We start from the raw sequence: 21,885 nt of genomic DNA on the forward strand, positions 1-21,885 counted from the left end.
CCTGTGGGATCTTCCTGGACCGGGGCATGAACCCGCATCCCCTGCATCGGCAGGCGGACTCAACCACTGCGCCACCAGGGAAGCCCCGACTGACATTTCTTTAGCACAACTAATGTGCCAGGAAATTTCTTCTCCTAGGTCTCACTTCCCCAAATGACAGTTTACCCTTTGTTCATTGGCCTGTGGAAAGGCTCAACTCTGCATTTCAAAGGCCATCGAAGAGGACACCCCAGAGGCCAGTCAGGCATATGGGAATTTCCCCAGTTTGCTTTGTAATAGCCTGGTGAAGCAGGAAGTACACAAGATGGGGAAAAAGGAGACTTGGACTTGAGTATCAGCTGCTTTTGTTGTACAGGACTTTGGAAAAGTCACTGAACTTCTGTGAATCCATTTCCTTATCTGTAAAATGCAGATGATAATATCAGCTTTCCATCTCAGAGTGTTGAGAAAATCAGTGAGATGAAGAAAGTGAAAGGGCTTTGTAAATTCTAGACCAATAAACCGGTGAAGAGAATTATCATCATTTTGTAGATAACCCAGCTTTGGCTGACATATTAAAACACAGTCATTCTACATGAAAGTGAAAACAGTATTTGACCTACTAATATAATTGTAAACACATGGTGTGGCAAAAACAGACGTAATTAAAAGGATTGCCAAAAGAAAGACATAAAAGAAATAGCAAACTTGAGAATAAGTGGACTCCCATCAGTTGGCACTGACTGCCTTGAGCACTGGGTTAAGAATGATTCTGAGGCTGGGTGTTCAGTTCTCCAAAGAAAGCATGCCATAATTGACTAGCAAGGTCAGGTCAGCCATGGGTACAAGATATGAGATATCCCGTATTTGACATCACCATTCTTGATTTCTTCACTCCTCAGAACAATTATGTGAAATAGATTACACATTCCCCATTAAACATAAATCACTAGGGACTTCCCCGGCGGTTCAGTGGTTAAGACTTCGCCTTCCAATGCAGGGGGTGCGGCTTCGATCCCTGGTCAGGGAGCTAAGATCCCACGTGCCTAGTGGCCGAAAAACCAAAACATAAAACAGAAGCAATATTGTAACAAATTCAATAAAGACTTTAAAAATGGTCCACATCAAAAAAAATCTTAAAAAAAAAAAACGAAAAAACATAAGTCACTAGATTACAAAATGGCCTTGTACAAAAATTAAAACAGGTGATAGAGTAAACAGCAAGAAGTTATGAGACATCTTTTTATAGATTGCAGGGTCTGGAGGGATTTTACATGTGATGTAGTTTAGGTCCTTCATTTTACAGGTACAGTGTCAGAAGCCTAGAGAGCGAAGGAGACACTGTTCTCACTTTGCAGTATTAAATGCGATAGTGTTTTGAAAAGTACAAAGCTACACACAGGTGTAAGGTATTTTGATGTTCTTATTATTCTCTTAATCCATATATCTTTGTTTATACACAATTTATTCCTGTTCAAAAGAAACCCCCAACCCCAAATCCAGCATGATTTTATCCTTTTTTCTCATGTTTTACCATTTATGTTGGAAGGAGCTCATTTAACAAAAAATATTAGGGAGGTCTTGAATTAAAAGCTCACAAGTTCGACTGGCAGTATCTTTTGGGACCTGTGGTTGGAAAGTAATTCTTTATGTTTTATTTATTTTGGTTTCCCGACTGTAAAACAACACTAGCACTAAAGCGGAAAAAATACTGATTATTACACACACACACACAAATGTTTCCTAATAAAAAATAGAGACTGAACATTAATCTTTTTTCTAGAGGAAATTTCCAGAGGAAATTTCACAATGAAGAGATTAGCAAGCAGAGCTATTAAAGTAACCACTTCTTATTTATTATGATTCATATTTTAGTGGTAAAATCTACATAGCCTTTAACAGATAGCAGGTTGTTATTTTTAGCAATTCTTTTATTTGAAAATTTTAAAATGTCTTATCCCAAATGCTAAATAACATGAGACTTCATCTTTAAATGACTTTTGGTTGATTAAACCTATGAAATGGAGATGTGAAATTAGTTCTACATTAATCTAAACACTAATTTCCCTTTTAACAGGCATGAAGGATACGTACCAAGCAGTTATCTGGTGGAAAAGTCTCCAAATAACCTGGAAACCTACGAGTAAGATATTTTATTTGTTTTCCAAAAATATGGTGCTAAGGAGTCCTCTTACATTAGGAGTGAATTATTGGTTGATTATTAAAATACCAGGCATTTTCTCTTCTTGACCTGCTTTCTTCTCCCCCCATACTCTGATCCCTAAGTAAACAGTTGAGGGTCACTTCACTTTATTTATTTTCTTTTTTATTAGAAAGGTATTTTTATTTATTTATTTATTTAATTTATTTGTTTTGGCTGCGTTGGGTCTTCATTGCTGCACATAGGCTTTCTGTAGTTGTGGTGAGCGGGGGCTACTCTTCGTTGCAGTGCGCGGGCTTCACACTGCGGTGGCTTCTCTTGCTGTGGAGCATGGGCTCTAGGCATGCGGGCTTCAGTAGTTGTGGTGGGCAGGCTCAGTAGTTGTGGCTCGCAGGCTCTAGAGCACAGGCTCAGTAGTTGTTGCACATGGGCTTAGTTGCTCCGCGGCATGTGGGATCTACCCCTGCCAGGGATCGAACCTGTGTCCTCTACATTGGCAGGAGGATTCTTAACCACTGCACCACCTGGGAAGCCCAAGGGTCACTTTATTTTATTTATTTATTTTTGGCTGCATCGGGTCTTAGTTGCGGCATGCAGGATCTTACGTTGCAGTGTGCAGGCTTCTCTCTAGTTGTGGCGTGCAGGTGTTTTTTCTCTCTCTAGTTGTGGCGCACAGTCTCCAGGGCACATGGGCTCTGTAGTTGTGGTGCACGGGTTCCAGAGTGCTTGGGCTCTGTAGTTTGTGGCCCGCAGGCTCTCTAGTTGAGGCGCGTGAGCCCAGTAGTTGTGGTGCATGGGCTTAGTTGCCCCTGCAGCATGTGGGATCTTAGTTCCCTGACCAGGGATCGAACCCGCATCCCCTGCATTGTAAGGTGGATTCTTTACCACTGGACCACCAGGGAAATCCCGAGGGTCACTTTAAATAGAAGGGGGAGGGTATGTGTTCTCATCTCCCCTTTAATCTAAGGGATGATTTTCAGATGCCTGCACATAACTGTGGTCAAAGGAAAAGGTTCTTCTGGGAATCCCAGGAATATTTATCTTACTTGAGAAGGAAAAAACACTATGAACACTGGATCAAATACAAACTGACTTAAAACATGGTTTAATGCAATACTTCCAATACCAAGATAGCAGACAAAAATATAGGTATTAAATATCTGCTTAGCTTGTGTTGTTTATTTCAAGATGGCATTTAAAAGAAGAGTTCACACGGATATAATTTTTATTTTTATTTTTATTTTTCTGCAGTACGCGGGCCTCTCACTGTTGCGGCCTCTCCCGCTGCGGAGCACAGGCTCCGGACGCGCAGGCCCAGCGGCCATGGCTCACGGGCCCAGCCGCTCCGTGGCATGTGGGATCTTCCCGGACCGGGGCACGAACCCGTGTCCCCTGCATCGGCAGGCAGACTCCCAACCACTGCGCCACCAGGGAAGCCCAGTTTTTGTTTTTTTTTTTTAATTTATTTTTGGCTGTGCTGGGTCTTCGTTGCTGTTCAGGCTTTCTCTAGTTGCGGCGAGCGGGGGCCACTCCTCGTTGCAGTGCGCAGTCTTCTCACTGCAGTGGCTTTTCCTATTGTGGAGCACAGGCTCTAGGCGCACGGGCTTCAGTAGTCGTGTCTCACGGGCTCTAGAGTGCAGGCTCAGTAGTTGTGGCGCATGGGCTTAGTTGCTCCGCGGCATGTGGGATCTTCCCGGCCCAGGGCTTGCATCTGTGTCCCCTGCATTGGCAGGCGGATTCTTAATCACTGTGCCACCAGGAAAGCCCCACATGGATATAATTTTAATGGAATTACTTAATGTTTAATAAAATTCAAGTGTAGAGTACAGTGTACTCACCATGTACATGTATTTCCTAGCTCAGCTGCTGGAAGGCCCAGAAACAATAATACTACAGTAGCAATGTGTACACTCAGATCTTGGTTTTTAAATAACACTTCCCACTAAAAAGAACTAGGACTTCTTCTTGGAGAAATGGCTTGGGGATTCAGAGTCGGGGCAGGGAAAGAACAGCGATGAAACTGGAACATTTTGATGCATCAAAAAGTAAAGAAGTACCCCCCAATATTTTTTTGTTAAATAATGTGAACATATTGAATGATCACAGAAGTCAGCTTAAAAATGCTCCTTCTGACTAAATCTGGGATAATTTGAGTATCAAAATAAATAAGGACAGTAAGGGACTACAATCCACTGAGTAAAATAAAAAAATCAATAATAAATAAATAGCTTGATAGATAAGTAAGTAAATAAATAAATGGACAAGAAGAGAGAAAAGCTCTTTCTTGCAGCAAAATGCCAACTAATGAATGTAGAAGGAATGATAAAGTTTAAAAATCACCATTTTGTAACTCAAAGTACCAACTGATTCAGGCAAAAATCATCAATGAGTGTCACAAATAGGTGGTGAAAGGTTTGATATTTACATAGTTTCAAAGTATCTTCTCACAAATCACTTACTAATAACAAAGAGGAAATATCTGGTAGATCCCATCTTAACTAAATGATCCAAGTTCACATCAATAATGGGGCAAGCAGACACCGTGCATCTCCTGATGTGATACACTGAGAAGGACACAACATCACTTCTGTGATAGTCCTGCCCAAACATGCATAACCTGAATTATTCATGAGGAAATAATAGACAAATCCAAACTGAGGATAGTCTACAGAATAATTGCCCTCTGCTCTACAAAAATGTTAATATCATGAAAGACACGAAAGGCTGAGAAATTGGTCCACGTTAAAAAACTGAAGAGATGGGGTAACTAAATGCACCAGTAATCCTGGATCAATCTTGAACCATAAAGAAGCAAACCAAAAAAAGTTACAAAATACATTATTGAGGCAACTGATGAAATTTGAATAAGGTCTAAAATTAGGTAATAGTATTGTATCAATGTTAAATTTCATGATTTTGGTAATTGTACTATGGTTATACAAGTGTATATTCTACTTATTAGAAATACATACTGAAGTACTTAGGGGTAAAAGTCTATTCTCAAATGGCTCAAAAAATCTATTTATCTATATCTATCTATCTCTCTAACTATCTATCTGGACAGAATGGTAAAGCAAATGTGTAAATTATCAACAATTGGTTCATCTATATGTGGGAGTTCTTTTACAGTATTTTATAACTTTTCTGTAAGTTCAAAATCATTTAAGGATAAAATTTTAAGTACTTATCAAGCTTAAGATACCAGGGTTGAAGAACGATAGCTAATGAAACCTTCTATTAACTCATTTGTGTCCTTATTAGTTCAAATGTGGTCAAGTTATTTGTTGCTGAAATTCTAATAGAGTCTATAGTGAAGAACTATCATTTTCTGAAGAGTCTCTCAACCTGAGATTCATTTTGATCAAGTAGGTAAGAGAAGCCCCTCCCTCAGCTAACAGAAGTCATCACTTCCAAGAATACTCAAACTGTAATGAAATATATGAGGTATGCTTAAAAAATAAAATTCTTTTATTATTTTACAGTCAACACCTTTAGAAAAAATTAGGTATTTATTTCAAATGATCAGTAGGCTGGGAAGTTTTCTTTTTGTTTTGGTTTTTTACTTTTAATCAGAATTTCTTCATTTATGATAGAAGGGGCACATTCAAACTTCCAACAGAGTATAAGGTCATAGGGAATGATGGAGCTTGGGGCAAAAAAAAGGTATATTCCCCCTCTTGAAGATATTTTAATTCACTTTTAAAATGAAACACTACAGCATACAAACAAAACAGTCTGTGAACTCTATTTATTCTGCACTCTGTCAGTTTGCATTTCAGATATGGAATCGTAGCTAGAGAATTAAATGACTCATAAACAAGCATCCAGATAGTTAGTTATTATATCTGAATATACCAAAAAAAAAAACGGCCCAATATGATTACTTTTTTCCTAGAACTTAACATTGTCTAGATATCTGCATAAGAACTCAAAATTGTACCCCGGGAACATGATCATGGGTTGGTAAGTTGATTGGCTTCAGGTCTCCTGCCGTGGTTTGGGGACATGACTTTGGGCAAGTTTCTTCACCAGGTTGGATCTCAGATCCCTTTGCCTTTAAACTGAAGGGTCAGGTAAGATGAAGGAAAGCAAATCGTGGCACTCTTGCTGACATTTCCTCCCTGTGCCTGAACTCAGGGCAGACATCACTCTTAGAGAGTGACATTCTTACTCCCTGAGCTCAGACTGGCCTCTATCTTTGCAACACACAGCTCCAGGAAGCCAGTACTGACAGATCGGAGCTGACACATAAGATGAAGCATGTTTGCCAGGCTTCAACTAAATAAGTTCTAAGAGCCCACTGAGTTGGAAAGTACCATCCAGTTGCATGTGTTCAAAAGCTCAGATGAAGTGAAGTAAGTCAGACAGAGAAAGAAATATCGTATGATATCACTCTTATGGGGAATCTAAAAAAATGGCACAAATGAACTTATTTACAGGACAGAAATTGAGTCACAGATGTAGGAAACTTATGGTTACCAAGGGGGAAAGTGTGGTATAAATTGGGAGATTGGGATTCACATATACACACTACTATATATAAAAGATAACTAATAAGAACCTACTGTATAGCACAGGGAACTCTATTTGGTGCTCTACAATGACCTATATGGGAATGGAGTCTAGAAGAGAGTAGATATATGTATATGTATGACTGACTCACTTTGCTGTACAGCAGAAACTAACACAACATTGTAAATCCAATTAATTTAGAACAATTTTTTTAAAAAAGCTCAGATGAATCCACTAATTCCCTTATTCGTGGCTACTCTCAAATAACCAAACAAGTTTGGTAAGTGGTGTTGCTTCCCCACCCAGAACTTCTCTCCCCCTGGGCTTATTAATTTCCACAACTGATTGTTAACTGATGATCATTCTATCTCCTCTAACCTAATAAGTGGACAGGGAGGCCAGGATATGGTTCAAGTGTTAACAACACTGAAAAACTTCAACCCTAAAAAATCACTCACATTCTTTTTTTTTTACCACTTTTTAGTTGTTTTCTCACCAGACAACAAAATTATAAAAATAATGCTCCTGTTTGGACATGCTCCAGTTTGAAGAGCTCTACTTTAGAAGATACAGGGAGTAGGGGTAGTAAAAGAATATAAATTATTTCACTCCATTTCATTTCTCTTTCAAACTTATATGTTACACATTTAATTTCTGTATTAAAAGATAGATAAGGAAAGAAGGACCCATGTGAGAACATGCACATGATAAATAGTGCAAAAATTACGTTCCTTAGGAGTTTGCAGATCGCAAGAAGTGTATCTGACAGGTGTAACCCCTGAAAGATGTGGAGTTGGGGGCTACAGCATAGCAAACTAGGATTTTCTGGGGGGAGAGAGGGAGCCTGGTAATGTTTTTCCTGAAGTCCCTGGTATATGATAGTTACAGGCTCTTTATGGTGGTGATAAGAGCATGGACTCTGAAGCCAGACTGGCTGGGTTCACTTCTGGCTACACCTTACTAGCTCATTATTGACCTTGGGCAAGTCCCATAACCTGCTGATAACACTTTCTGACACATGATAGGTGAGCTACACATAAGCTAAATATTCTTTGGGTTCTCACCAGAGTATGGCTGGAGCTTTCCCCGCAGCAAACTTTGATAGAGTCCACTGACCAGAGATACGATGTCAGCCTAGCTACAGCTAATGCAAAAGAGACTAATCAGGGCATACTCAGGAAGCCAAAGTTCATATCGAGGCTGTCTTAATGGAAACTTTATGAAAAGTCAGTTAGCATCTTTGTATAACTTGGATAATTCTAGTTTAGCGCCATCAGTCATTAAAATTCCAAGAATGATACTACACTGCATTTATGTTACACGTCATCTGTTGTTGCTTGCTTGAGCACGACATGCCACACATACAGATTAATGGCCAGCCAGGCAAGGAGCTGGACTGCTAGTTTCAAATGCTCAGGTGTATGAAGAAGAGCTTTCAGCACTACATATGTTAATGAAATCAAACTGTAAAAATGACATTGAACCCATAGTGTACTTAGATTTGCTTTTCCCCATTATCCAAATCATTCCTTCACACTGCATTGGTTCCTAAAGGTGTCTGACATGAATTATTTCAGGTTAAGATCTATTCTTTGGTAGCAAAAATCAAGAGGTATCTTTACTTTCTTTTTTTATTTATACATTTAATCTATTATTCAAATTGCTTATAGAAAATTTGATTTTAAAACTTCTCCAGAGAAGAAATGAGACACTTATCCTGAGAAAATTAGCCAGAAATCTTAAGAAATTAAAACAGCTGTATGATAAAATCAGAAACACAAAATTAAACAATATCGTGTCATCACATTAACCCCGTGACACATTTTCCTTTTAAACCAACTTTGAAGCTCAATCTCAGCTTAGTTCGCTTTGTAAAAGTAGAAAATATGTGAATGTTTACCTTACTTTTAGCAGATTACATCCATTAAATTTTTTTTTTTTTTTTTTTGCGGTACGCGGGCCTCTCACTGTTATGTCCTCTCCCGTTGCGGAGCACAGGCTCCGGACGCGCAGGCTCAGCGGCCATGGCTCACGGCCCTAGCCGCTCCGCGGCATGTGGGATCCTCCCGGACCGGGGCACGAACCCGTGTCCCCTGCATCGGCAGGCGGACTCTCAAGCACTGCACCACCAGGGAAGCCCCATAAAAATTTTTTAGTTTTTTCAGCAAATAAATTTAGCATTCCTTTGACAAGGAATAACAGGGATGCGTAAGGTTTTTCTACATTTGCATTTTTTACAAAGATAAACTAGCCTTGTGAGACACTGTCAATGTCATTTGTGCAAGAGCTTTTGTGCAACTGGGAAAAAAATGTAATTATTTTGCAGAAGATCTTGAAAACCAGTCTTACAGAGGAAAATACTACAATTGTTTTAAAAGGATATTTGCTACACTTTCAAATTTATATTAAATTTTTATAGCTGCCCTAGCGTCATCCTGCTAATAACCACCCCACTGATTTACAAAATAGAGCAGAAGATAAATGTTTTCTAAAATTTTAATGTGGAAATTTTCCAACATGCACAAAAGTAGAGAGAAAAATATAATGAACCTCCATGTACCCCAAACCCAGCTTCAACAATTATCAACATTTCACCGATTCTGATTCATTTGTTCCAATTAAACATTTTATTACCTGGAAATGGTTCACGCTTTTGCTTTTGAGTTTGAAAGCATTGGTAGAAACAAAAAGAACAAAAAACCTTCTGGCATTCATTTTCTTTCGTAAGTAAATAATGACGTTTTTCAAAATGTCATTGATCTATGACTTTTTCCTGCTTTCAGGTGGTACAATAAGAGTATCAGCCGAGACAAAGCCGAGAAACTTCTTTTGGACACAGTAAGTCTCCTTAAACTGTCTTTTAACTTCAAATAAACTGAATTGTGTTACTTTTTTTCAGCCATGCTGTGGTTTGTGCTAATGCAGTGAGTTGACATATTGGATTCACAGTGGTGTCCATGTCTGGTAAAAGTATTCTGGGGGTTCACATGGTTAGCATACATCAGTATAAGAAACCTGGAGAGGATCAAAGGCCTTGGTGTTCACGTGTGACCATGACCACAGCTTCCGTGGGTGGTCTTTCGGGCAGTGATGGCTGGCCCTGGGGAGCTGTGCTGCTGGTCTTCCTTGCCTGCGTCTCTGGCTGGGTCAGGAGTGCCTGTGCCTCAGATTCCGCCTGGTTGGGCTGTGTGTGGCTATAGAGGAAATACACCACTTGTTTTAACTCATTTTTCACGCAACCGTTCTTCTTGAGAGCCATACGGTGTCGGGAGCGGGACTGAGCTTACACAAGGGTGTCAGGATTAAGGGAGAGAAGGCAAGGTGTGGTGAGGAAAGTACTGGGTCCTGGCCACTGCTCTGGCTCCAACTCAGTGTGTGACTTCGGAAACATCTCTTCTTCCTTCTGGGCCTCGGTTTCTCAATGAGTACAAGAGGAGTACGGGACTGAATCAGGGATGACAATTACCCAGACTCATACTGCCACTCTCCGCTCCTGGCCCTGTGGCCGACACAGTTGATCAGAGTCCATGGCTTTGGGATCCTTCTCAACACAGTGCTCCAGGAAGCTGCCATCAATTGACTGGCATGCAAGGTAAAACCTTCTCTTCCTGGATCAGAAGATCATTTGTGATTCTAAAACAGTGCCTCTCAAAGTACCCGTGGTGATGGACTACTTTTTGTGGTTGGTTTTTAATTCCCAATCTGTCACAGACTTACATTTTGTAAAATACAATAAAAATGAATTATCAGAAAAAATAAAAAGCAAAAATAAGAAGCAAAGACATAAAAAATGCAAGTCCAATTTTTTTATGAGTATTAGACATAAAATTACTCTGTCTGATTGCTATAAAAAGATTCTAAATGCTTACTCTCAATTTTTAGTAACAATTTGCTAACTGGCACCCATCCATACACCACACTTAAAGTAGCACAGAAAATTGCACATTTAGGGCCCTTGCAGAGAAACCCAATGCATGCAGGTATTGAGAGAAAGCTTTCTACAAGGAAATCAATCAATGTATCAGCGTATTTGCTTAGAGCAGTGGTTCACAGGCCTGTCTGCACATTAAAATCACCTGGGAAACATTTTCAAAATACCAATGCCCAGGTCCCAGCCCAGATTCATTAAATCAAAATCTCTAGTGGGCTAGAGGGGTGGGATAGGGAGGGTGGGAGGGAGATGCAAGAGGGAGGGGATATGGGGATATATGTATATGTATAGCTGATTCACTTTGTTATACAGCAGAAACTAACACACCATTGTAAAGCAACTATACTCCAATAAAGATGTTAAAAAAGAAGAAAACCTCTAGTGGGTAGGGTCCAGGCATTAGTAATTTAGAGGAAAATCTCTCCAGGTGAATCTAATATTCAAATTATGTTAATGACCCGCGCCCAACACAAGCCTCACCAGTGAGACTAGTAAACAGTAGGCCTGGGTTGATGGAGGCATCAGTCTCTCCGTGCCAAAATGCTAGCCCTGTTCCTGCCATTTCATGTTCCTGCCATTTCCCAGTTATGGTTTGCAGGTATTTCCTATCTTTAAGAATCTTAAACTGCAAACCTCTCCTGGATGGAATGAAGCTGGAGTGACCAACTCATCCTGGTTTGCCTGGAACTGTTCCAGTTTTAAAACTGAGAGTCCTATGGCCCCAGAGCCCCCACACCTCAGTCCCAGACAAACTGGGACAGTTGATCACCCAAACCGGTAAGCATTACCAGTTTGGACAGTGGCTAGAGGTGAGCTTAGAGAAGGAGACCTGGGAAGATATCAGGTAGGGAATGAAAGTCTGCGATGGGAAGGTGGAGGGATGATGAATATTGTCAAAGAATAATCTAAAGGCATATAGTTGATTAATATACTATTTACTTTTGCACAAGGGAAACTGATGATAGATTGATTCATTCTATCAAAGGCAAACATATAATTTCTATAAGAGGAAATCGAGACGGGAGGAGAGCCCACAGTCATATTTTGGAGCAGTGAACTTTTTCTCCTTTGGTTAAGTTGCCAGTGAGTAGGCAGCTGGCAAAGAGGACAAGGTGAGATGCTCTGCCCTTGGGCAGTTTTGTTCTCATCAAAGAGGGCAAGTCCAGTTGTTTGTGGATTTTCCAAAAGACCAGTGACAAAAGACTATATGTGTTTACCAGTGACAGATGCAAAACAGGCAAAACAGTATGATGTCAGCCGTCTCCAGCATCTGTTGCCTTTATGACGTCTGCACCATTTCATTTATTAGGATTTCTCAGTATAAACTCACATACCTTACCATGTTGCTGAGCACAGATCTAAGCTATAGAGATACTTGAGACAAGGTCTTTGATCTCAATAAGCTTTAGACTCTATTGAGAAACAAGACAAACTCTGAAGAAACAGAGGATAATCTAAGAAAAACTGAGCATATGGAGCAGGCTTTCAGTGGCCTCAGAGTTCTGAGAATATTCTAGAAGAATTAGAAAGATTTCATGGAGGAAGAGGAATTAAGCTGAGTCATTACTAGACTCTGGTTTCTCCTTGGTTCCACCTCGACTCCACACTTAATTATTTCCTGTGGTTCCCAATATCACACATTAGAATCACTGGGAAATTTTTAAAACTACAGACTTCCAGACCCCAAGCCCAGACCTACAGAATCAGACTCTCCAGGGTTAGTTTGTGGGAATCTATATTTTTTCAAGTCAAACTTGTGATGCATATGTGGCCCACTCAGCACCTATGTTACTGGATAACATAATAAATTATTAAATTAACCAAAAAGAACTTATAATTAAATAAGAATTATACTGAGTTTAAACAAGTGCAGTTTTGTTATTTTCAATCCCACATTGGTTAATGAAGTATTGCCCATGGAACACCTAAAACAGCCCACATTAATGATTAGCAAAAGATGATTTCTATTTTATAGCAGTTCTTTGGAGACACAAATACTTGCTAGCGCAGTTGAAACATTCCTCCTTATTAATATTCTAGACTACTTCACCAAATCCTCTTTGCCTTCTTAGGTAATATAAGGGCAAACTTCAGTGGGTCCCTATATTGTATGATTTTTGAAACATCAGCTTTTCATCAGCTGTTTCAGGGGTGAATTTAGTGTGTCCTTATCTAACAATTATAGGACCCTTAAAAGATTGATTGATTCATTATTATTGACCAAAAATGGATTTGTTTTATTTTTATTAATGAAATCTCCTGATATACTGCCCCATGCATATTTCTCCACTAGAATATAAACACTTTACCTTGTTCCTGCTGTACACAGGACCCCAGAACTGTACCTATGATAACGTAGCTGCTCAATGAATATTTATTGAGTGAATGAATACAGCAAATACTTAAGAAGTGTTTTTAAATTAACAAATATGCTGTAGGAGAAGCTGGCTAATCATGAGCATCATTGGGGAGCTTTTAAAAAATACAAATTCCAGTACTCCAGCCCTCACCAGTCAGAACCTTAGGAAGTGGTACCCAGGTGATTCTGGGTCTTACCCAAGTTTGGGAACCACAGAAAATATCTCCTATTGTGTCCTATCAGTTCTTCGGATAGCACCTCCTCTAAGAAACCACTGATGCTTTCCCTCCCACAAGCTGTGGAATGTGGGGTTTCCACACCTTTGAACCCTTGTGGTGCAACGTCATGTCATCTCCAGTGGCTTTGTTTTCAGCCTCAGACCTCAGCAGTCTCTCTTCTGTCGTAACACATTTAGGTAGAGGGTAAATTCCTTGCAAGCAGGTACTCTATACTTTACGGCATTGCATACGTTGGGTGGCCTGAATTTTGGGCAGAAGCCTTATCTAAGACATTGGTTTATCATATTTCCATGATTCTAAGATGTTATTAAAGATACGGTACTGACTCCATACCAGGATTTTTTCAAGAAAAGAAATGAACCACCTCCAGAATGAAGAGTGGCTATCTGTCAGAGACACTCTTAAATTATAATGCAGTGTGAACAAGCTATAGGTTATCAGTCCATCTTTTTCACAATAACCTACCCTGTGCAGCAAGATTATCTTCTGTAAGGTGCCCTTCAAATCATATGGACAGAAAGAAAGGAGTAAATTCCTAACAGTCAACATGTCTCAGATGAAAGCAGACAATGGCATTAATACTTCTAACAGATGGTATACCATAGCATCTAATGATAGTCCCAATAGTCCTTGTTCTGGTATTATATTCCAGGAACTGTTTTATATACTTTAATTCTCCCAACCATCTTGCAAAAGTCATTTTACAACTGAGAAAACTGAAGCTCCTACATTTAATCAGGAAACATCTGTATTGACAGAATTATAGACTGAGTTAGAATTCCTTTTAAAGAACATCTGGTCCATCCCCTTTGTGCTACAGGGGACTAAACTGAGTGTAAATCAGTGGCATAGCCTGGACTAGAGCAGGGACGCTTCTTCATAGACACACACACACACACGCACACGCACACACACACATACACACATGCACGCACACACAGTTAGTAAGGGAATATATGAGTTAAGTTCTATTCTCCCATCCCTATACTTCCCATCCGTGTATTTTACCCCCTTGGTATGATTTTTTTTTCTATTGTTACATCTTTATTTTTCTAGATAAAATAGTAAAAGGTAAAGTGAGACCTTGACTATATCCCGTGGGAACAAGCCCCCTCCCTGACCTACCCTGGCTGCGTTGCACAGATCAGTGCCCCTATGCATGGCGATGACAGGAGCAGAGACCCTTTAGACTCCACCGTTCTTGGTGGTTGTGACTTCCTCTGAGCCCCTTGCAGGAAGTAGGTGATAAGGCACATGCCGGATGCCTCCTTTTCCTCAGAACCCTGCGCTGCCTCAGCCCTAAACCAGAGTTTCCTGTCACCAGCACTGAATGCCACCTAGAGCAACTACAATGGAGGAAGAGCTCTGCCAGCCTCCCGTCCTCGGCAGAGCTGACTGAAAACTTTACCTCTACTTTGTCTGATGTCTTTGGATCAGTTTACTCTTGTTAACAGTTGGGCCCCTCTCTAATCACAAATTAAAAAATAATAATAATGGTTTCTTTGAAAGAATAAAACAACAAAACATTCTTGATTAAATAAAAGAGACATTACCACTCCCTTCTTCACAGATAGTGGATAAACTTGGGGTCTTTTTGGTCTATGTTTCTTCCCTTTAGAATAAGTTACATATGTAGATAATATCTGCCTCGACTAAAGTTTAGTTTCTTCCTGTCTTGAACTTAACCCATCACATTTCAGTGAGGCAAGAGCAAAAGCTTCGATATTTGGCAAAAGGGGAGGAATTTTGAAGACAAGTGATGGTACATGTAATACATGGATGAATATCACAAACATGATGTTGAGTAGAAGAAGCCAGACACAAATTCATTATTCACAACAGCCAAAGGTTGAAACAACCCCAATGGCCAGCAATTGATGAATAGATAAACAAAATGTGGTGTAATCCATACAACGGAATATTATGCAGCCATAAAAAGGAATGAAGTACTGATACATGCTACAACTTGATGAACCTTGTAAACAATATGCTAAGAGGAAGAATCCAGTCATAAGAGACCACATATTATATGATTTCATTTACATGAAATTTCTAGAATTGGCAAATCTATAGAGAAGTCATATTAGTGTGGCAGGGGTGCAAATGGTACTGAGGTGTCTTTTGGGAGTGATGAAATATTCTAAAATTATATTCTGGTGATGGTTATACAACTCTGTGGTTTTGATAAAAATCACTGATTTGTACACTTAAAAGAGGAGAATTTCAAGTTTTCTAAATTAGGCTTCAAAAGCTATTTTAAAATCTAATGAACTAATCTGGGAGTTTTTGGTGTCACATAGATCACCTTTACTTCAGAAACTGAATAAACTACTGACCCCAAAGGGGGGAAAATCTAATTTTTGGAAAATCAAGTTTTTTAAAAGGCCGATTTGCATGCAAAAGTTAGAAGGGTGTTTACTATTGCACTGGATAAACCGTTTACATTCATATCTGAGAAGACGAAAATAAGAATCTGGTTAGTTCTCTGTTGTCCTCACCATGTCCAAGGTCATGAACAGAGCACACTGTAGAGAATGTGGGAGGCTAACTATGGGCATAAGGTTGTACTATTGGTCCAGAAAGATTGACAACTCGTTTTCTTAAATTTCAAAAAATTCATGAAATACAAAATCATTAAAGTAAATTCTGTGTGTACAAAGACAGAATACTAGGACTGTCCTAGAGTACTATGACATCTTAGAAAAAGAAATGTAACAGCTTTCTGTATTTTCCTCAATTCTTTCCCCGCTTTCAGGCAACAGCTAGGGCAGCCCTAGCTCACGATCTTGAGAAAGGAAGGTCAAGGGTGGACAACAGAGACCTGAAGATTCAGGTCTCAGCTTCGAATTTCTTCCTTTCTTTTTCCAGTTTTAGTGAGACATACTTGACCCATAACATTGTATCATTTGAAGGTGTGCCACATAATGATTTGATTTATGTATATATTGTAAAATGATTAATACAATTTTAGTTAACATCCATCTCTATACATAGTTACAATTGTTTTTCTTGTGATGAGAACTCTTAAGATCTACTCTGAGCAACTTTCAAATGTACAATATGGTACTGTTAACTGCAGTCACCATGCTGTACATTACATCCCCAGAATATATCTTATAACTGGAAATGTGGACCTTTTGACCACCTTCATCCAACTCCCCTACCCTCTGCTTCCCTCAAATTTCAAAATAGACTCTTGAATCTCCCAGCAGGGAGAAGAAGAGTTTGGGGAGTCTCACAAAGTTGTTGTAGTAACCTCTAAGTTTGGCAAGAATGCACAATGATGTAAGGGCCAACCGTTCCCCCCCAAATTCCCCTCTGCGGGTTTAGGGCCAAGTCAGAGGAAGCAGGTTACGTGTCTACATGAGGATGAACTTTCTAACTATTAGTGCTCTTTCAGACGACAGGGACTACTCTTCAGGACTGTTATAAATAAGAAATGCATTTTCAGTTGAGTCAGTGGAGACCAAATCTGGATGTCCATAAGCCTTTTAAAAGTTCAGGTCCCAGGGCCTCAGTCCTGGAGATTCCAAGTGTGTAGGTATGGGGAGGCAGTGGGACGGGGGGGAGCATGGTAAACTGCTCGTAGTCGTCGTTTTGTTTTGTCTTGTTCTGTGCTTTAGATTCTTCAAGTGATTGTGATTACCAGCAGTTTGGGGCACAGGGGTTTAGGGAGTTAAGCCAGATCAGTGGTTTCCAACCAGGGGTGATTTTGTCCCCCAGGGAACATGTGACAATGTCTGGCAGCCAGTTGATAGAGGCCAGGGATGCTGCTAAACATCCTATGATGACAGGGCAGCCCCCATGACAAAGAATTACTGCCCCCCCAATCGTCTATAGTACTGAGGTTGGGATAACCCTGGGCTAGAGAACCTTTCTAGGTTCTTCTAAAAGGTCTTTTCTAACCCTGAAATTCTAGGATGCAAACAATTAGCATGGCCATCTGTGTATTATTTGTATGTGTAGAGGACCCACCTTTGAGATTAGGGGGTGGAAGAGCTTCTAAACTGTGTATATTTTGCTCCATATACAACAAGTGTATGCCCACCACACGAGGTTCCTCTCTCTCTGGCTTTCACTTATGGCCCTTAGTGTGTCTAAGTTAAGCAAACCATAGCAACAGATTTTGCAAATATCACCAGCACAGATTGACAGGTGGGTAGGAACAGAGCCTTAGACACAAAGTACTCAAAAAACAGTGTTAAGACTTTCAAGTTCCTACCAGGACTGAAAAAACTGGTCTCCCTGTTTGTTAGTACTTATTTCATCAGCACTGGCAAAATTGTCAGTGGGGTGAAGGGTATATGTGGGGGCCTTCCCCTTCTCTCCACTTCCCTCATGCAACCAGCAGCTTCGTTTTCTTTCTCCTTTTGCCCTGCAGCAAAATCAGCACTTGAGAAAGGGCCTACAAAATATATTCCCATTAAGAAACTGATGAAGCTTCCAAGACAGAAGTTTTGTGCCCTTGTGGGGAACAGAGAAATGGCTTCTAACGTTTGTTGAATGGAGGTACCACGGACTAGTAGAATGAGCAAAGGTTTTGCTCACCTGCCACATTCAAGGTTCAAATCCCAGGTCTGCCACCTATATTCGTAGGTCGTGAGAGAGTCACTTCAGCTCTGCAGCACTCAGTATCCTCATCAGGAAATTGAAGATAATAACATCTAGACTGCAATGTTGTGGTGAGGGCTGGGCAATATCTGTAATGAGCTCCAAGAGGGCAGAGCTTGTGACTGTTTGCCTCCGTTTACTGTTTATGTCATCACTAGAATAGTCTTGGAACCACGGTAGGAGCTCAAGAAATGTCTCTGGAATGAATGAATGAAACAGTAGCCTTTATAGCTGAAAGGCTGCTCTGTGCCAAGCTGGCCTACAGTATTTCCTCCTTTCACAGGCAAGAAAGTGAAGCTGGATGCATGAGCCTGGTTTCCTGGGATCGCTGATTTTCCATTCTTTCTAACCCTTCCAGGGCAAAGAAGGAGCCTTCATGGTACGAGATTCCAGGACTCCAGGGACATACACTGTGTCTGTTTTCACCAAGGCCATCGTAAGGTATGGTGCTAACTCAGCAAAGTGGGGAGAGACAGTCCTGAGGTGGGTGAGTGATGACCCACACACAGGAATGTCAGACAGTGCAAGAGGTAGAGGAGTCTCTAAAAATACTGTGTTTTCCTGATCCCTCTGAGAAAACCAAGGCTAGGGAGATTAAAAACATAACTGAAGTCACTTACCTAGAAAGTGACAGAGCTAGGGCCAGATGCCAGGTTGACTTCCCAGTTGGCATCCCTGATTGCAAAGCCCTAAAGAAATAAATACCTGGTCCTGTATTTGATGCATTTATAATTTAATCCAAAGAATAACAGAAAAGATACGTTTGACTGCAAGCGAGAAAATATGAATTCTAGTTCTGGCTCTGCTAATAAAACTATCCACCATTTACTGAGTCCTTACTACATGCCAGAACCTTACAGATCCTTTCACTGGGGGCTGGTCACCTGGGTACCCTCTGCCTAGCACAGAGCAAAATTCCAGACTCCCAGGAGAAAAGCAAGCATTGAGCATAAGCCACATTGTTTATACAAACAATTTAGGTGTAGGGAGCCATCCTTATCAGTTAGAGAATGGCGAGAGCCCTCCTGAAATCTAAGTTCTCAGAAGCCAGCCAAGGCCCAATCTTGCAAGCAGCCCTTTCTAAGGATAGCAGTCAGGGCTGCTATGTTAACTCTGCTATACAAAGCCAAATAAGTACGAAGGGGCCAAGATGCTTCCTTAACATATGCTGAAGATTAGTTAAATCCACACAGCAGGGAAGGCAAACATGTAGCACATACAAGACGACTGTCCATTTTGAGGTTTTGGAAGAAACATCACCAATCCATCATGGCACCAATCCTGAGTCCAGATGCAGCCTCAGAGTCCTTCTTAATACAGCACCCAAGGCCAGCCTGTCAAGACTGATACACAAGTTGAAATGTATCTGCCATCCATGTGAGAGGGCAAAAAACAAAGCTAATAGGAATCTGCTACCAGTAGACATTTCTGTCTCTAAACATTGCCTTTTAATAATCACTGCATTTATGTTTAATTTGTTTAAGTGAGAACAACCCCTGTATAAAGCACTATCACATCAAAGAAACAAATGACAACCCCAAGCGATATTACGTGGCTGAAAAGTACGTGTTTGATTCCATCCCTCTCCTCGTCAATTATCACCAACACAATGGAGGAGGTGAGTTCTAAGGGACAAGGCCAGAGGGGGAAGCCTCACAGGGGAACTTGGAGAAAAGTGACAAACACCCAGCTGGGTTTCTTCATCTCAGACAAACTGACTATAAGTAATAACTATACAAATAGAAAAGTATGCCAAATATTTGATTATATTACATATTCTTCATTAGCAAATTCTGCTGCTGGAATCATGCGATTTCACCACCTGCCCACCTGTGACATTATACCTCTTCTCAGGGAAGATGTAATATCAGTGATTGGGCTTTGGAATTTGTTTTCCAGAATAAAAATAGCTTTTGCATTGGATTATATTTTTTCCTGGTGATTTGACTTGGATGGTTGCTATGGTAAAACTCTAATGACTGCCTTTCACTTTGTAATCAACACAGGCCTAGTCACTAGACTCCGGTATCCAGTTAGTTCCTGGAGGCAGAAAGCCCCGGTCACGGCAGGGCTGAGATATGGTAAGCAGTGCATTTGGGAATGTTATTCATTTGCACTAACTCACATCCCTAGAGGTCTGGGGTAAATTCTGAATGGACTTCCCCGGACGTAAAATGATCATTAAACAGGTACACTGTATCTCTGGAGATGGTGTGCACAAATGAACATTTACAATGTGTGTAAGATTACATCTATATGTATGCACATTTATCTAGGTCGAATCAATGTCTATTGGTTTTAGATGACAGTTCACCAATGAAGTGTTTACTGAGCACCTACTTTGTACAGAGCACTCTGCTAAATGCTATTAGAAAAAAATATTAGGAACCAGTGCTATAGTACTGTGTTCTTGCATATTTTCTAGAACTTCTATATCATCTAGTTTGTTAGGTATGGGTCCATTGCAAGTGCTGTAAGCTAGCAGCATTCAGAAATGTCTGTCTGCATAGCACTGTGTTAAATTTTTTTGAATGCTTTTAGGCAGGGCATGCATCTCTAGGGCCATAGGCCCTACTATTCCTTCTTGTCCTATGGAACCGTTTCACCCACTTGTGATTTTCTGCCTGCATCCCCTGGTCCAAACTGTGCTGGTCGAGAAGGCTGGTGTACCTTTCATTTTATATCTTCTAGATTGGTGGTTCTCAAGCTTCACTGTGCATCAGAGTTATATAGGATGCTTAAGAAAAGTGTTGACTTCCAGCCCCGACCCAACATTTACCAAAACACAGTCCCAGACAGTGGGGTCCTGGGGTTGCCTTTTCAAAAAGTGCCCTAGGTGATTTTGACACAGGGGTTAAAGAAACAGTGTGTGGGCTCTCCATCCCTAACCAGCACCATATCTGCACACAGTAGGTGCTCGGTACTGTTTTCTGTTGAGTCTGTGCCTCAAAGAGATAGAAACTGAACTGTTTATGGTACTAGACCAAGCATCAGGAAAGGTTAATGCCCCTCAGCCTCCTTATAAAAATAAGATAATTCTAATGCCTGTGGAATCTGCATGTGCCCATGCTGGATGGAAGCCCAGAGAGTATTTTATGAACCCACTCATTTTTGCCAGTGTGAAAATTGAGACTCGGATCCCTTTTATTCTTTTTTTGAGCATTTATTGAAAGCCTACCTATGTGCGAGACTGTGTGCTGGCTTGCACCTCTGTACCAGTCCTCTTGGAATCCACCACCTTACCCCTAACACCTGCTAAGGCCTAGCAAGTGCTATGTACATAATGGATGCTCTTGATGGATGAATGAACGAATGAATGACCAGTTCAAATAAAACTTGCTCTATGTGAAAAATGACAATAAACATTTTTCAATCAGGTATAGGAAATGGTTGGGGCCTTAGAACCCTGTCATTGACTTTCTTTAATATCTCAACTAATGCCATCCTCCTTTCTCTTTCCATGTAATCGTCCCCATGCACATTTTTCATGGCTTTCAATACATATTCTATGTTATTATTTGGGGAAAAAGATACTTTTATCTATCTATAGTTCTAAGTATACAGGCTTATACCATTTGCCATCTTTGAGTTATATTAACAATAGGCTAACATTCTGTATAGGGCTATATAGTCTCCTGGGAGTCCTATACTTCATATCTACTGCTTGCCAACTCTGGAAAACTCTTTCTCTTCCAGGGAAATGGGTGATTGATCCCTCAGAGCTCACTTTTGTGCAGGAGATTGGCAGCGGGCAGTTTGGGTTGGTGCATCTTGGCTACTGGCTCAACAGGGACAAGGTGGCCATCAAAACCATTCAGGAAGGAGCTATGTCGGAAGAGGACTTCGTCGAGGAGGCTGAAGTCATGATGTGAGTGGCCAAGACAAGAGTATGCAGAGATACCTTGGGAAGGATGTTCTGTGCTGTGCTCTTTGAATACCATTCTGATGCCATCTTGTGCCACCTCCCTGCTCAAGTCCAGCAATGGTTTCCCATGGTATGGAGAATAACTCCAAGCTCCTCACTGTGGTCTAAAAGGCCCACCATGGTCTGGCCCTGCCCGCTCCCCAATCTCATCTCCTGCCCATCTTTCCT

General features: G+C 40.6%; 1 protein-coding gene across 1 annotated transcript in view; it reads left to right on the forward strand.

Moving 5' to 3' along the window:
• The window catches only part of ITK (IL2 inducible T cell kinase), a 70,934-nt gene that overhangs the window by 33,730 nt on the left and 15,319 nt on the right, over positions 1-21,885 (forward strand). The window contains exons 7-12 of the mRNA XM_067730137.1: positions 2,057-2,122; positions 9,436-9,490; positions 18,151-18,233; positions 19,277-19,410; positions 19,799-19,873; positions 21,489-21,660. Of these exons, the coding sequence (XP_067586238.1) occupies positions 2,057-2,122; positions 9,436-9,490; positions 18,151-18,233; positions 19,277-19,410; positions 19,799-19,873; positions 21,489-21,660 (585 nt within the window). The remainder of the gene's footprint in view (positions 1-2,056; positions 2,123-9,435; positions 9,491-18,150; positions 18,234-19,276; positions 19,411-19,798; positions 19,874-21,488; positions 21,661-21,885) is intronic.

This window comes from Pseudorca crassidens, chromosome 3, assembly GCF_039906515.1.
Source record: "Pseudorca crassidens isolate mPseCra1 chromosome 3, mPseCra1.hap1, whole genome shotgun sequence".
In the NCBI taxonomy this organism is placed as follows: domain Eukaryota; kingdom Metazoa; phylum Chordata; class Mammalia; order Artiodactyla; family Delphinidae; genus Pseudorca; species Pseudorca crassidens.